Below are 17,750 nucleotides of genomic sequence, written 5' to 3' on the forward strand. Positions count from 1 at the left end.
GGATAGGGCACACCTACTCTTCTGAACATAGGGGGGCCCGCGTGGTCTAAAGTAGTCGGCGTAATAAGGAAAAGGGGTGTCATTCTGTACGAGCCGCCACCGCCATTACAGTCTCGCAGGCAAAGACTAGAGAGCGAACAAGGACTGAACAGAAGGAAGTTTTCCTCATTAGACTGTAGGAAGCGAGAATTGCACTTACACGGGCCTGGCTCAGCCTGAAATAGGAGCAGGCCACCTTCTCCTCATTAGGAAAGAGAAAGGAGCTGTTGCTGAACTAACTAAAGTATGGAGAAATAAGAAAGCACATGGCGCCTCAAGATGATAGTCTGGAGGAGTTCTAATCCACAGTGAAGCAGAAGGGATGCTGTGTATAAGACGGAGTTACTGGAGTGAAGAGAGGAGAAGGCGAAGATGACTAAGGACAAGCAGTGAAAGCGAGATGGCAAGACACAATCCACGACATGTGTTGCTGACAAACATGCCCTCTGGAGCAGCGTCAGTGTATGTACTAGAGAAGAACTGAGGAGGGAAGAGATGAGAGCACAAGGGAAAAGCCACCTAGAGAGAAGGAGCAAGCGGGATAAACGAGATGTGTGAGGGTGCTAAGGAAAGAGAAGGAGAGGATAGCATAGACAAGTGGGCGTATAGTTTTGATTGCCTCATGACTACATATTTGTCTTCTTTACTAAAAATGCCGAGATGTACGTTATGTTAGACTTAGGTCTTGCTAGGGAGCTACAAAAACTGCCTCACATACACCCAATACTCACATGGGAGCACTAGTGAGAGAGGCTGGCCCGGCGTCTGGTGACCCAAACAACATGGTGGTGTTGTCTCAGCTTAAAAGTGAGTGAATCACGACTATAATACCTAAATGTCTGACTCAGCACACGCGCGAGTCTCTTCTCCTCCTCCTACTCCTAACACTCTCGCTCTTCACCTCCTATTTCCTCTTCTTCTTCACTTCTCTCTTCCTCCTTTCCTCCTCTTCCCTCCATCCTACCAATTCCTCCTCCTCTCCTCTACTCCTCCTTCCTCCTCCTCAAGTCCTGCCGTTACTCTCATCCTCCTCGCTCTATCCTCTGCGCTCCGTCCTTCCTCTACTCCTTCTTCATCACTCCTCCCTTATCCTCCTCTCCCTCTCCTCCATCTCTCTCCTCTTCCTCCCTCTCCTTCTCCTCTTCTCCTTCCTCCTTTTCCTTCTTCCCCTCTCCCTCCTCCTCTTCCCTCTCCGTCCTCCTCCTTTCCTCCTCCTCCTTTCCTCCCCTCTTCCTTCCTCCTCCTTCTCCATCCTTCCTCCTGCCCTCTTCCTCCTACTACCCCTCCTCCCTTTCCTCGCTCTTCACTACCTCGGCACCTTCCTCCCCTCTCCGCTTCCTCCTGCTAGGACATCCGTCGTCCTTCTCCTCCTCTCTCCTTTCCTCCTCTCCTTCTCTTCCCTCTCCTACAAAATATCATTGTAAATACAACCCAAATTTATGTTTATTTATTTCTCCTTTTGTACTTACACTTATTGCACTTGTATATACGACAATAAATACGACATTGAACTTCTTCTTTATTCTTAAGAACTGGCTGTAGTGTAAATGTTTACTGTATTTTTGGTTTATTTAATTATTATCTATTTCACTTTGCTTTGGCAATGTAACATATGTATTTGTCCCATGCCATTAAAAGCCCGAGAGAGAGAGAGAGGAGAGATGTAAAGTGTATTGATTAAAGCCCTTGATTTATAAAGCAATGCAGATGTAAAGCAAGGCACGGTGGCTAGGAAAATACCTCCTAGGGAAGAAACCTATGTGAAGAAACCGGTACAGAGGAACCCAAGGCTCCTGAGAGGGTGCAGTCCCTGTTTCTGCTGATGTGCTGGTGGAGATTATAAGAGTACATTAAGGCCATGAACGTTTGAACATTCTTCAAGATGTTCAAACGTTCATAGATGACCAGCAGGGTCAAATAATATTTCCTGAGGTTGTAGAGGGAGCAACAGGTCAGCATTTCAGAAGTAATTGCCAGTTGGCTTTTCATAGCCGAGCATTCAGAGGTCGAGACAGCAGSTGCGGTAGAGAGAGAGAGGGAGGGTCGAAAACAGCAGGTCCGGGCCAAGGTAGCACATTTAGTGAACAGGTCAGGGTTCCATAGCCGCAGGCAGAACAGTTGAAACTGGAGCAGCAGCACGACCAGGTGGTCTTTGGACAGCCAGGACAGGAAAGAAAGAGAGAGAGAGATCCTCAGCTCCGTCATCTAACGTTTTCTACTGCTTCTGTCCCTCTCCTCTCCACCTACCTGTGCTCGAACCAGGGACCCTTTGCACACATTGCCAACAGTCACCCTCGAAGTATCGTTACCCATCGCTCCACAAAATCCGTGACCCTTGCAGAGCAAGGGGAACAACTACTTCAAGGTCTCAGAGCGAGTGACGTCACCGATTGAAACGCTATTAGCGCGCACCACCGCTAACTAGCTAGCCATTTCACACCGGTTACACTTGAGCTCCTGTTCCTCTTATATAATATTATCTCAACAGTATTGTGGAGCTCCTGCACCTAAATATAAACAGTACCAGCACCCAAAAATGAGTAGCGGAACCTATTTCAGTCCAAGTCCAGCACTGATAAGAAGTTATCAGGTAGAACTATTTTATGACGTTTCCACTGGATCAGAGCTTGACATTTTTCCCTTTTCACGCTGAGTGGTTATCGAAAAGGGAGAGAGCTGGAAAGATTTCTCAAATACATTGAGGAACTTATGGTACATTTTCAATGGATTTTAAAAACAGACTTTGTTTGCTTGCTTGCTGTTTGAGGTGAATAAAACATTGCTTTGAGAAGCTCCACAGGTCATTAGTGGTGGTCCGTTAAGCCAATCAGAAATACCATCAAATCCCCAAATGGGCACATTTGCGTGCAGTGAGAAATGTTCCGGGTGGGTAACCACGGTAACTTAGCCTGGTGGATACAACTCCTGCTGGGCAGGACCATTAAATATAGGGCTGGTTGGACAGTGACACCCCTTTAAGTGAAGCTCAGTGAAAACCCCAAAACCATGTCCTGCACCACAGCAGCTCTCTGTTTCCTCTGTCTAGAGTGGCTCTGAGACACTATTTTAATAAGGGTCTGCAGGGACACAGAGCACACCAATGGTCATTGTTGGGCTGGGAGGGTTACACACAGACACACAGAGATACACACAGACAGCGATATACACACAGAGATACACACAGACAGACAGACAGACAGAGATACACACAGAGATACACACAGAGATACACACAGAGATACACACAGACACACAGAGATACACACAGACACACAGAGATACACACAGACAGACAGACACAGAGATAACACACGACACACAGAAATACACCTGACGACAGACGAGTACACACAAGATCACAACAGACAACACGACACACACACAGCATCACACTACACCGAACAGAGCAGAACGGAGATACGACAGTACTTGAGACAGAACAACGAAGAGAAATCAGAGATCCACACGAGACAGACAGACAGAACAACAGACAGACAGGACAGAGACAGAAGACAGACAGAGCGACAGACATGACAGACAAGACAGACATGCAAGACAGAACGAGTAGACACCCAGATCAACAGAGAATACACATAACACGAAACACAACAGACGGACACACACAGACAAGAGACACACACACAGACAGAGACACACACGAAGACGACGAGACACACACAAGACAGAGACACACACCAGACAGAGACACAACACACGAGACAGAGACCAAGAGCACACACAACGACAAAAATAAGCACACACAACAGACAGAGACAGAACACTGACAGAGACACAGACACAGATCATGGCAGACATCACGACAGACCCGACACAACACACAGAACAGAGAGACACAAGACAAGAGATAAACACAGAAACACAGCATCAGAGATACACCACCACAGACAGAGATAGCATACCACAGCACAGAGACAGACGAGAGGACACACAGACAGCAGTAAGACACACACAGACAGAGATACACACAGACAGAGATACCACACACACAGACAGAGATACACAACCAGACAGAGAGACACACAGACAGAGAGACACACAGAAAGATACAACAGACAGAGATACACGCCACACAGCAGAAGAAAAGAACACACGTAGAGAGAGACACACAGATTTTTTTTTAATGTACTCTACTTGAGTGGGTGATCTTCCTGTCTGTTTTTCCACCCCTCTGGCTTGTGCGGTGGGGAGAGATCTTGGTACTGTCGGGGACAACCCTGGTCTTTATAGTCTTATCATGGACAGGAGTAACTGTCTCTATAGACATATCAGTGAACGAGAGTAACTGTCTCTATAGACATATCAGTGACAGGAGTAAGCTGTTCTCTATAGACATATCAGTGACAGGAGTAACTGTCTCTATAAAGACATATCAGTGACAGGAATAACTGTCTCTATAGACATATCAGTGACAGGAGTATTGTCTCTATAGACATATCAGTGCAGGAGTAACTGTCTCTATAGACATATCAGTGACAGGAGTAACTGTCTTCTATAGACATATCAGTGCAGGAGGTAAACTGTCTCTATAGACATATCAGTGACAGGAGTACCTGTGTCTCTATAGACATATCAGTGACAGGAGTAACTGTCTCTATAGACATATCAGTGACAGGAGTAACTGTCTTCATAGACATATCAGTGACAKGAGTAACTGTCTCTATAGACATATCAGTGACAGGAGTAAGAACTGTCTCTAACAGTAACTGTCTACTTCGTTGTGTGTCTGTCTGTCTCTCCTCCCCTCTTTCGTTCCATTTTTCACTTCGTTCAGGGATATAAACGTAGACATGGGGAATGTTTAGAAGCTTGGATGGTAAACAGAATACATCATCAAGCACATGGTGATCTGAACACCCCGCTACACTGCTGTCTCCAGAGAGTCTCTATTCCTCTCACTTTACCGTGTGAGGTCTATGAAGGGATGTATTCACTCTGTTTCACTGTGTCTGGCGCTAACTCAACACAAACCAACCCAGCTGTGTAAAAGACCTCTTTGGGAGAATCTCTAGAAGACGTCTTCAACGAACCATCCGCTACCTTACTACCATTGAATATGATGAATGGTCAAATCCTCAGAAATCCTGCCTCTCATCTGCTTGATAATGGGCAGGGTATTGGAAGCTGAGGGTAAGCGGTTAATATTTCACACTGCTGTGCTATTCAGAGGCATATTTACTGGACCGTACTGAAGGTTGGATGGTTCAGAGAAAGACTTACTGGACTCTGGGACCTGTATGGAGGTCAGAGGGTTCCAATTTCCCAACAGTTTCAACAGGGCGGTTCAAGAACATTGTCCCCGCTGTGTCCTGTGAGTGAGTGGGAGAGAGAGAGAGAAGCCCTGGCCGTGTGTGAGGGATAGGGGGTGAGCTCAGGTCACTGTGTGCCCTGTCCCAGGCCGGCCTCCTTGCTATGTATACTGTGGTTTTGGGACAGGGCCTAGGTCCTAGCAGCACAAAGACACGTTGTTGTTGCTGACACTCTAACGTTTGAAGGCTTGTCTCTGTAGGCGGAGCTCTTGTCCTGCTTTCTCCGAGACTCTGCAGCATCCTTCCCTCTCTTTCTTTACCTTTTCTTTTCTTCATTTCTTTCTGTCCGTAACAATTTAAGGCGCCCTCTGGCTTGGTCACTGGGTGTCACTTCCATCCTTGGAAGTTCTAGAACTCATTAGTCATCACKGAACTCGCAAATTAGATATTTTTTCATGCCTGTCCGGCTGGCCCAAGCCTGGTCTTTAGCCTGGTCAAGAGGAGGGAGGCCCTGTAGAAGCTGTGTGGACTGGAGAATCAGAGAGTCATGGGACACAACTCTCTCCTCTGTCTACTGTCTCTTCTGGGAGGGACAAGCTCTCAACCTCTTCAGAGAGGGACAAGCATACTTACTTGCAAGCMCTTAACCAACAGTGCAGTTCAAGAAGAGTTAAGAAAATATTTACCAAATAAACTAAAGTAAAAAATTATAAAAAGTAACAATAACGAGGCTATATACAGGGGGTACTGGTACTGAGTCAGTGTGTGAGGGTACAGGTTAGTTGAGGTAATTTGTACATATAGGTAGGGGTAAAGTGACTATGCATAGATAATTAATAGTGAGTAGCAGCAGTGTACAAAACAAATGGAGGGGGTCAATGTAAATTGTCCGGTGGCCATTTGATTAATTCTACAGCAGTCTAATGGCTTGGGGGTAGAAGCTGTTAAAGAACCTTTTGGTCCTAGACTTGGCGCTCCGGTACCGCTTSSCGTGTGGTAGCAGAGAGAACCATCTATAACTTGGGTGACTGGAGTCTCTGATAATTTTATGGGCTTTCCTCTGACACCGCCTAGTATATAAGTCCTGGATGGCAAGAAGCCTGGCCCCAGTGATGTACTGGGCTGTACTCACTACCCTCTGTAGCGCCTTACGGTCAGATGCCGAGCAGTTACCACACCAGGCAGTGATGCAACCGGTCAGGATGCTCTCGGTGGTGCAGCTGTAGAACTTTTAGAGGATCTGGGGACCCATGCCAAATCTTTTCAGTGTCTTCAGGGAGGGTCCCACACAAACATGATTTCATTGAGTCTGAACAGACATAACTGCCCTTCTCTGTTGTTGTTGTCAATTCTAGTTTGATTGTACGTGTTGCAGGTGTTGTTGACATCATTTTCTGTTTATGATTAATGAAGTAAAGTGTTAGTAAAAGTGAGAAATKATGTTAGTGAATAAAATACYTMATTGGATGAATTATTGAAAACAGCGGGAACACTTTATATGGATATGCTCTACAACATTGTTCAACAACCTTTTCTGAGTCGAGATCACTTCCGGGTCAAAAAGYAAGCTGAGATCTACTGCTCAGATGTTGATTTTACATTTAACCTCAGACAAAGAGTTCCGTAGGAATGAAGTTTGGGCAGTTGGCCTAGTACATTATCACAGCATATTGGCTATATGATTGGCCTGACAATATTGTTAATCAGACCATTTATATATTTCAAAACTCCAGCTTTGATAACAAAATAGATCAGTTGGTTTAGCACTTGTGAGGCACTGTGGAGCTCTTTGATGAATTTAAATAATTAGCTGTTTTATTTTACTGGGCTGATTGTACCGGCATCTGATGGTCAACGAGGTCAAATCACCACGTCAGTGGTCTTCTGGTCGAAAAGTCTTTCTGGTCGAAAAGTCTTTCTGGTCGAAAAGTCGATTTTTCCCAACCGCCTCTCACGGTCCCTGCTCTCTCCTTCCTTTCCTCCGGTGAGACTGACCAGAGAGAGGGGACACGGTCTTCCACCCGATGGTCGAAACTCGAGTCGCACCGCATCTGCCTCACGCACAAAATCATGTTGTTCCAATGACCAGAGAAAGGGAAATATTCCTTAATATTAAAATCGACACGACGAGCCGCTAATAATAATAAAACGCAGGGCTGTCGGTACTTGGCTACTRATTCATTGCAGCTGCAGCCCGAGCGGAGGTACGGAGAAGCTCGTTTTGTTATAGTGTTGAATAAAAACATTTGACGGTGCTGAATAGAAACTTCAACATTAACTCATAAAAACAGCAGCTCTTTGCTGTATTCGTTGACAGTCTCTCGGTGGTCATGGTTTTAAAAGTAATTTAATATTACGTAGGCTAATAGCCTATTAAACTTGGCTGTGGCCCGGGTCATGGAAGCTCTGTAGCCACGGTGATTTGAGCTATCCGATTCTGTAGCGCAGTAGGTGCACTCGATTTAGTCAGATTTGCCGGTCCGCCGTGTAGGTGGAGTTTGACTCATGGGAACACTTTGCTTACCCGGTGTGCAGGACTTTTGAATCAAGTGCACCTTCCGGCACCAGCTCAACAAGATTTTTWAAAAAGGAGCGCAAGCCTTTATCGTTCATTGGCTTTTCTACAGAAATATTTGGTGATCGACTAGGAATTATTTATTTTAAAAAACWATTTTTTACTTTTATTTAACCAGGTAGACCAGTTGAGAACAACTTCTCATTTACAACTGCGACCTGGCCAAGATAAAGCAAAGCAGTGTGACAAAAACAACAACAGAGTAACACAGAGTTACACATAAACAAACGTACCGTCAATAACACAATAGAAAAATCTATGTATAGTGTGTGCAAATGTAGAAGAGTAGTGAGGTAGGAAATAAATAGGCCATAGAGGCGAAATAATTACAATTTAGCAAAGTAACACTGGAGTGATAGATGTGCAGAAGATGATGTGCAAGTAGAAATACTGGCAAAAGAGCAAAAAAAGTTGTAAAAAAATAATATGGGGATGAGGTAGGTAGTTGGATGGGCTATTTACAGATGGGCTGTGTACAGCTGCAGCGATCTGTGAGCTGCTCAGATATCTGATGTTTAAAGCTAGTGAGGGAGATATGTCTCCAACTTCAGCGATTTTTGCAATTCGTTCCAGTCATTGGCAGCAGAGAACTGGAAGGAAAGGCGGCCAAAGTAGGTGTTGGCTTTGGGGATGACCAGTGAGATATACCTGCTGGAGCGCGTGCTACGGGSGGGTTTTGTTATGGTGACCAGTGAGCTGAGATAAGGCAGAGCTTTACCTAGCAAAGACTTATAGATGACCTGGAGCCAGTGGGTTTGGCGATGAATATAGCGACGGCCAGCTGACGAGAGCGTACAGGTCGCAGTGGTGGGTGGTATATGGGGCTTTGGTGACAAAAGGATGGCACTGTGATAGACTGCAACCTGTCGACCACTGCTCTACAGACTACCAGTAACAATTCAACTAAATATCTACTAACCCTAACCTTAACCCTTATCCTAACTCCAAACGTAACCCTTAACCCTAACCCTAGCTCTAACCTTAACCCTTATCCTAACTCTAAACATAACCCTTTACCCTAACCCTAGCTCTAGCTCTAACCCTAACCCTAGCTCTAACCCTAACCCTAGCTCTAGCTCTAACCCTAACCCTAGCTCTAGCTCTAACCCTAGCTCTAACCCTAACCCTAGCTCTGCTCTAACCCAACCCTAGCTCTAGCTCTAACCCTAGCTCTAAGCTCTAAACCCTAACCCTAGCTCTAGCTCTAACCCTAACCCTACTCTAGCTCTAAACCCTACTACTAACTTCCCTAACCCTAGCTACTTAACCCTAACCCTAGCTCTACCCTAACCCTAGCTCTAACACCCTAGCTCTAAGCTCTAACCCTAGCTCTAGCTCTAGCTCTAACCCTAGCTCTACCCAACCTAGCTCTAACCCCTAACCCTAACCCTAGCTCTAACCCTAACCCCTAGCTCTAGCTCTAAACCCTAACCTAGCTCTAGCTCTAACCCTAGCTCTAACCCTAACCTAACCCTAGCTCTAACCCCTAACCTAGCTCTAACCCTAACCCTAGCTCTAGCTCTAACCCTAACCCTAGCTCTAGCCTAGCTCTAACCCTAGCTCTAGCTCTAGCTCTAACCCTAACCCTAGCTCTAACCCTAACCCCTAGCTCTAACCTAACCCTAGCTCTAGCTCTAGCTCTAAACCCTAGCTCTAGCTCTAGCTCTAACCTAGCTCTAACCCTAACCCTAGCTCTAACCCTAACCCTAACCCCTAGCTCTAACCCTAACCCTAGCTCTAACTCTACACTAGCTTTAACCCTAGCTCTAACCCTAGCTCTACCCTAACCCTAACCCTAGCCTAACCCTAACCCTAGCTCTAGCTCTACCCTAGCTCTAACCCTAACCCTAACCCTAGCTCTAACCCTAACCCTAGCTCTACCCTAACCTACTCTAGCTCTAACCCTAACCAGCTCTAGCTCTAGCTCAACCCTAACTCTAGCTCTAAACCCTAACCCAACCTAGCTCTAACCCTAACCCTAGCTCAGCTCACCCTACCTAGCTCTAACCCTAACCCTAACCCTAGCTCTAACCCTAACCCTAGCTCTAGCTCTAACCCTAACCCTAAGCTCTAACCCTAACCCTAACCCTAGCCCTAACCCTAACCCTACTCTAACCCTAACCCTAGACTCTAGCTCTAGCTCTAACCCTAACCCTAACCTACCTTATTCCTAACCCCTAGCCTAGGCTCATAACCCCTAACCCTAGCTCTAGCTCTAACCCTAACCTTAACCCTTACCCCAGGGATCATCAACTAGATTCAGCCTCAGGCAATGTTTTCTTGAGCGGATGGTCGGGTGGCGGAACATAACTACAAATAATTTGTAGACTGCAAATGAACTGCAAGAATCTCAAACAGATATAGTGTTTGACTAAAACATAATCATTTCAAACCTTGATTACATTTGTATACGATCACGTGTCTCTCTACTTGGGAACAGATTTCTTAAATTAAAATCACTTGGAGTCGACTTATTGGTGTTTTTAGTCTTTTATGTTCAACAATTTTCTTTGCTCAGAAAACTTGGGGGGCCAAATAAAACCACCCGCGGGCCAAATTCGGCATGTTGGGGAACCCTACCTTAACCCTTATTCTAACTTTAACCCTAATCTTAACAAGCAGTTGCTTATCATGAGATTTGTTGACAGTATCTACGAGAAAATCCTGACTATCCAAATAAAGTGTGACCAGAACAGATTTCCATCAATGTGTCGGTAAGTGTGGTTTAATAACAGTGTGTCTTGTATCAACAGGAGTATCCCACTGTGATGGTTGGAGTGTTCATCGAACAGCCCACTCCTTTCCTCTCTCAATTCTTCCAGAGACTTGTGACCCTCGACTACCCCAAACATAAACTTAACGTCTTCGTTCATAACAATGTGAGTATGGAGTATCTGCAGCTGGACCTTGGCTCTGGATCGACTCAGTATGGCAGAGTGCAAGACACAGCTCCCGATCCATCAACCATGTCCTCTTCTCTCTCTCAGTTCTCTATAATATAACTGTAATATTAGTAATAATTATCTGTCTGTGTCTCTCGGTCTCTCTTTCTCTCGCTCTCTCTCTGCAGGAGGTTTACCATGAGAGACACATCCAGAAGTTTTGGGAGGAAAATAAAGACGTGTTCAAAAGCTTCAAGGTTGTGGGTCCGGAGGAGAACTTGAGCCAAGGAGAGGCCAGGAACATGGGCATGTACGTACGCTACCCGACCTGTGTGTGTGATTCATCTAGTTGTGTGTGTTCCCGTCTCTCTTCCCTGAAACCTTCCCCCCTCACCTCAGAGGACTAGTCCCCTAAACCTCCCCCTCACCTCACCCAAGAGGACTAGGGCCCCTAAACCTCCCCTCACCTCACCTCAGAGAGACTAGGGCCCCTAAACCTCCCCCTCACCTCAGAGAGACTAGCCCCTAAACCTCCCCCTCACCTCAGAGACACTAGCGGCCCTAAACCTTCTCACCTCAGAGACACTAGGGCCCCTAAACCTCCCCCCATCCGCATCTCAGAGAGACTAGCCCCTAAACCTCCCCCATCCGCATCTCAGAGAGACTAGGGCCCTAAACCTTCTCACCTCAGAGACCACTAGGCCCCTAAACCTCCCCCCATCCGCATCTCAGAGAGACTAGGCCCTCTAAAAACCTTCTCACCTCAGAGCACTAGGCCCTAACCTCCCCCCACCTCACCTCAATACATAGGCCCCTAACCTTCCCCCCATCCTCACCTCAGAGAGACTAGGGCCCTAAAACCCCCCCATCCTCACCTCAGAGAGACTAGGCCCCTAAACCTTCCCCCCATCCTCACCTCAGAGAGACTAGGGCCCCTAAACCTCCCCCTCACCTTTACCCAGAGAGATTAGGGCCCCTAAACCTTCCCCCCATCCTCACCTTCAGAGAGACTAGGCCCCTAAACCTTCCCCACCTCACCTCAGAGAGACTAGGCCCTAAACCTCCCCTCACCTCACTCAGAGAGACTAGGGCCCTAAACCTCCCCCCATCCGCATCTCAGAGAGACTAGGGCCCTAAACCTTCTCACCTCAGAGACACTAGGCCTCCTAAACTTCTCACCTCAGAGACACTAGGGCCCCTAAACCTCCCCCATCCTCACCTCAGAGACACTAGGGCCCCTAAACCTTCCCCCCATCTCCACCTCAGAGAACTAGGGCCCCTAAAACCCCGCCCCCCCCATCCTCACCCAGAGAGACTAGCCCCTAAACCTTCCCCCATCCTCACCTCAGAGAGACTAGGGCCCCTAAACCTTCCCCCCATCCTCACCTCAGAGAGACTAGGCCCCTAAAACCTCCCCCCACCTTTACCTCAGAGAGACTAGGGCCCCTAAACCATCCCCAACTCACCTCAGAGAGACTAGCCCCTAAACCTCCCCCCTCACCTCACCTCAGAGAGACTAGGCCCCTAAAACCTCCCCCTTCACCTCAGAGAGACTAGGCGCCCCTAAACCTTCCCCCATCCATCTCACCTCAGAGAGACTAGGCCCCAACCCCCCCCCCCCATCCTCACCTCAGAGAGACTAGGGCCCCTAAACCTTCCCCCCATCCTCACCTCAGAGAGACTAGGGCCCTAAACTCCCCTCACCTTTACCTCAGAGAGACTAGGGCCCCTAAACCTTCCCCCCCTTCACCTCACCTCAGAGAGACTAGGCCCCACCTCCCCCTCACCTCAAGAGACTAGGGCCCCTAAACCTCCCTCTTCACCTTTACCTCAGAGAGACTAGGGCCCTAAACCTTCCCCCATCCTCACCTCAGAGAGACTAGGCCCTAAACCTCCCCACCTCACTCAGAGAGACTAGGGCCCCTAAACCTCCCCTCACCTCACCTCAGAGGGAGACTAGGCCCCTAAACCTCCCCCTCACCTCACCTCAGAGAAGACTAGGGCCGGTAAACATCCTCCTTCACCTCAGAGGGACTAGGGCCCTAAACCTTCCCCCCCTTCACCTCACCTCAGAGAGACTAGGCCCCTAAACCTTCCCCCCTTCACCTCACCTCAGAGAGACTAGGCCCCTAAACCTCCCCCTCACCTCAGAGAGACTAGGGCCCTAAACCTCCCCCTCAACCTCACCTCAGAGAGACTAGGGCCCCTAAACCGTCCCCTCACCTCAGAAGGAACTGTCTAGCTGCGTGACAACAAAAACTTAGGAGTAGGCAAGACAGCACGAACAGATCTGGCACCAGGCTACGTTGGGTGTCCCATAGTGCGGCGCACAATTGGCCCAGCGTCGTCAGGTTTGTGGTGTAGGCCATCATTGTAATTAAGAATTTGTTCTTAACTGACTAACTAGTTAAATAAAGTTGACAGAAACAGATTGGCAAGCTAGTTAGACAGCACAAACAGATCTCGCACCAGGCTAGGTTAGACAGCACAAACAGATCTGGCACCAGGCAGGTTAGACAGCAAAAGCAGATCTGCGCACCAGCTAGGTTAGACAGCACAAACAGCGTCTGACAACCTAGGCTAGGTTAGACAGCACAAACAGATCTGGCACCAGGCTAGGTGAGACAGCACAAACAGGTCTGACACCAGGCTAGGTTAGACGAGCACAAACAGGTCTGACACCAGGCTAGGTATAGACAGCACAAACAGATCTGACCTAGGCTCTCAATGACTCTATTGAACACAAAAGAGCATGCCCAATGTTTTAGATCACTAGACAGGACAAGACAGAGTAGGACAGATGGGCATGACAGGAAGGCAGACAGATGGTAGGTGGACAGGCAGTCGGACATGTCGGGACAGGGCAGAGTGGAAGGACAGGGCAGGTGGACAGTGACAGGGCAGGTCGGAAGACGGGCAGGACAAGGGCAGGTCGGAAAGGGCAGGTCGGGACAGGCAGTCGGACAGGGCTGGTCGGGTCGGGACGGGGCAGGTGGGCGGGCAGGTCGGAGGGGCAGTGGACAGGGCAGACAGTCGGACGGGACAGATTGGACAGGATGGACGGGCAGGTCGGGGACAGGGATGCGACAGGCAGTCGGGACAGGTCTGGACAGGACGGACAGGGCAGTCGGACGGGACAGGAGGGACAGGGCAGGTCGGGACAGGCAGGTCGGGCGGGCGGACGGGGCAGTCGGGAATGGGACGGGGCAGGTCGGGACGGGCAGGTCGCGGACAGGCAGGTCGGGACAGCGGCAGGGCAGGGCAGGTTCGGGACACGGCAGGTCGGGGACAGTGGCAGGTCGCGGGACTGGTCGGGACAGGGAAGGTCGGGGGGGACCGCGGGGGGACCAGGTCGGGGGAAAAACAAAAAGGGCAGGTCGGGACAGGTCACAGGTCGGACAGGAGGCAGGTCCGGGGACAGGGGGCGTCGGGACAGGGAACAGAGTCGGGAACAGGACAGGTCGCGGACAGGACATGGCAGGTTGGATGGCCCCCCATTATCACAATCCTCTCTAAGGTTATCATTGGTCTGTAATATTCACATGAATTACAGTACATTAACCTCAGCTACACCCTCATTGGGAACTGAATCTCTGAGTGGGGAATTAGTAGTGGTTTAGTTAGGATTCTAATCATTGGAAACGTGCAAAGTACAGTAGGACTTATGGTAAAGTATTATGTTTGGTATCTAATCTCCCTATCATTATGATGTCCGTCTGTAATTGATCAGTTGTATCTAACTCCCTATCATTATGATGTCCGTTGTAATTGATCAGTTGTATCTAATCCCCTATCATTATGATGTCCGTGTTAATTGATCAGTTGTATCTAATCTCCCTATCATTATGATGTCCGTTGTAATTGATCAGTTGTATCTTAATCTCCCTATTTATGATTTCCGTTGTAATTGATCAGTTGTATCTAATCTCCCTATCATTATGATGTCGTTGAATTGATCAGTTGTATCTAATCTCCCTATCATTATGATGTCCGTTATTAATTGATCAGTTGAAATATCTAATCTCCCTATCATTATGATGTCCGTTGTAATTGATCAGTTGTATCTAATTCTCCTATCATTATTGATGTCCTTGTATGATCAGTTGTATCTATTCCTATCATTAGATGTCGTTGTAATTATAGCTGTATTAATATCCCTATCATTGATTATTTCTCTTGTTCATGTTGCTGGTGCATAGGGAGTGGTCCATATGTGAGACTAAATGTATCTCGTTAAGACTTCAAAGTATGTGCTTGGTAGCTCATCAGGCCATCGTTTATAATTATAATGAATCAATGATTGATTAGACTTATTTCCTCCATGTTCTCTACCCAAGGGGGCTGTGTCGTAAAGACCCCAGGCTGTGACTACTATCTCAGTATGGACGCTGACGTGATGCTCACCCACAGACAGACCCTGAAGATCCTCATCGAGCAGAAACAGTGTGTTACTGTATTTCTGTCTCAGCCATTTGAACAGGTGTGTACTGTATTCTGTCTCAGCCATTTGAACAGGTGTGTTACTGTATTTCTGTCTCAGGCCATTTGAACAGAAACCGTATGCTGTTTTTATATTGTGTTGGCCGTCGTCATAAGGGACAGAAATCTCAAACATGCAATGTTTATGTACGTTCCATAGGTAATATAGAAACAGGTATGTTGTTGTATTATACTGCGTCTACGCTAGGTCCAGCGGTAGACCAGCCGGTAGGGACCAGCGGTAGAGACCAGCGCTAGGGTTTCTCAGGCGGGTTAGGGAACCAGCCGGTAGAGACACAGCGTAGAGACAGCGGTAGAGACCAGCGGTAGAGTACCAGCGGATGTAGGGTCACACGTGGACGGGCACCCAGCGGTAGGGTCCAGCGGTAGAACCAGCGGTAGAGACCAGCGGTAGAGTACAGCAGGTTGAGATACACGAGGGCCAGCGGTAGGACCAGCGGTGGGATCAGCGGTAGGACATGTCGCGCGGTAGGAGATAGGTCCAGCGGTAGGTAGCATAGGCAGGTAGGGTCAGCGTAGAGAACAGCGTAGGCTCCACGGGTAGGACCAGCGGTAGGGACCGTAGGCCAACGGTAGGGTCCAGAGCGGTATGACCAGCGTAGTTGGCCACGGTAGGGACCAGGTAGGGATCCGAGCGGTAGGGTCCAGCGGTAGAGGACCACTGGTAGGGTCCAGCGGTAGAGACACGAGCTAGGGGTCCAAGCGGTAGAGCGCAGCGGTAGGGACTAGCGTAGGAAAGCAGGTTAAGGGTCCAGCGGTAAGGTGACCACGGAGATGACCAGCGGTAGGGGACCAGCGCTAGGGTTCCAGCGGTTAGCGGACCAGCGGTAGAGAACACCAACCAGCGTAGGGAACCAGCGGTAGAGACCAGCTGTGGGACCAGCGGTAGGGACGCAGCGGTAAGAGAACCGCGGTAGGGACCAAGCGGTAGGACCAGCGGTAGGGACTCCAGCGGTAGAGAGCACGGTCTAGAGACCAGCGGTAGGGACCAAGCGCTAGGTCCAGCGTTAGAGACCAGCGGTAGAGACCAGCGGTAGGGTCCAGCGGTATGGTCCAGCGTAAGGCAGCGCGTAGGACCAAGCGGTAGGTCGCAGCGGTAAGAGACCAGCGGTAGGGACCCAGCGGCTAGTCTTCTCAGTCAGCGGTAGGTCAGCGGGTAGGGCGTAACCAGCGGTAGGGTCCAGCAGGTACGTCAGCGAATAGGGTAGCGTTAGTGTCCAGCGGTAGGACATGTAGGTCCAGCGTAAGGGTCTCAGCGGTGACGCCAGGGTAGGGTAGGTAGGGTCCGCGTTAGGTCCAGCGGTAGGCGTCACAGCTGGATAAGGGTCCAGCGGTAAGACCAGCGCCGTAGGTCAGTCGGTAGGTCCAGCGTAAGAAGACCACGGTAGGACCAGCGTACGGGTACACGAGGTAGCGGTAGAGACCAGCCGGTAGAGACCAGCGTAGGGAAACGCTAGTCCCGGTAGGATCCAAGCGGTAGAGGACAGCTATTCAGCGTATGCAGCGGAAGTCCAGCGGTAGGACCAGCGCTAGGTCTCAGCGTGTAGAGACCAGCGTCGAGGAGACAGCTTCAGCGGTAGGATGCCAGCGGTAGTGGTCACCGTAAGGTCCAGCGAAGGAGCCAGACGGATAGGCGCACGGTAGAGGTCAGCGTAGCAGCGTAGGGACCAGCGGTAGGGTCCAGCGGTAGGAGTCCCACGGTATGAGTCCAGCGGTAAGTCCAGTCAGGGTCCATGGACATAGGTCCAGCAGGTAGCGTCAGGGTAGGTGGTCCAGCGGAAGACCAGCGGTAGGGTTCCAGCGGTAGGTCCACGGTAGAGTCAGCCGTAGGTCCAGCGGTAGGTCAGCCGTAGCGTCAGCGTAGTCCCAGTGTAGGGTCGCACGAAAGACCCACGTAGGGTTTCCAGCGGTAGGGGATTCCAGCGGTAAAGGACACGGTAGGGATCCACGAGGGCCTTTTATCTCGTCCAGCGGTAGAACCACGTTAGAGACCAGCGTAAAGCCACGTAGAGACAGCGGTAGGTCGAGCGTAGGTGAAGACCAGCGGTAGGAATCCAGCGCGTAAAGACACGTTACAGCGACCAGCGGTTGGGTCCACTGGTAAAGACCAGCGGTAGCGACCAGCCTAGGACCACGGTAGAGACCAGCGTTAAGACCAGCGGTAGGACCAGCGGTAGTAGACCAGCGGTAGGGTCCAGCGGTATGGTCCAGCTGGTAGGGACCAGCGGTAACCATCGTTAGTCAGCGTATGTCCACGGTAATAGACCACGTAGGTCCAGCGTAGAGACTAGCGGTAGGGTCCAGCGTAGAGACCATCGTAGTTCCAGCGGTAGAGACCAGCGTTAGGTCCACGGTAGGGTCCAGCTGTAGGGTCCAGCGGTAGGTCAGCGGTAGCGTCCAGCGGTATGAACAGCGTAGTTGTTCCAGCGGTAAAGAGCCAGCGGTAGGGTCCAGCTAGGGCTCCAGCGGTAAAGACCAGCGTTAGGG

The 17,750-nt window shown here is 49.3% G+C and overlaps 1 protein-coding gene across 1 annotated transcript in view; it reads left to right on the top strand.

The window, feature by feature from the left end:
• The window catches only part of LOC112072373 (procollagen-lysine,2-oxoglutarate 5-dioxygenase 2-like), a 62,328-nt gene that overhangs the window by 12,254 nt on the left and 32,324 nt on the right, over positions 1-17,750 (top strand). The window contains 4 exon segments of the mRNA XM_070439775.1: positions 10,635-10,760; positions 10,952-11,073; positions 15,101-15,119; positions 15,121-15,206. Coding sequence (XP_070295876.1) covers positions 10,635-10,760; positions 10,952-11,073; positions 15,101-15,119; positions 15,121-15,206 — 353 coding nt within the window.

Source organism: Salvelinus sp. IW2-2015, unplaced genomic scaffold (genome assembly GCF_002910315.2).
Source record: "Salvelinus sp. IW2-2015 unplaced genomic scaffold, ASM291031v2 Un_scaffold1906, whole genome shotgun sequence".
Lineage (NCBI taxonomy): Eukaryota > Metazoa > Chordata > Actinopteri > Salmoniformes > Salmonidae > Salvelinus > Salvelinus sp. IW2-2015.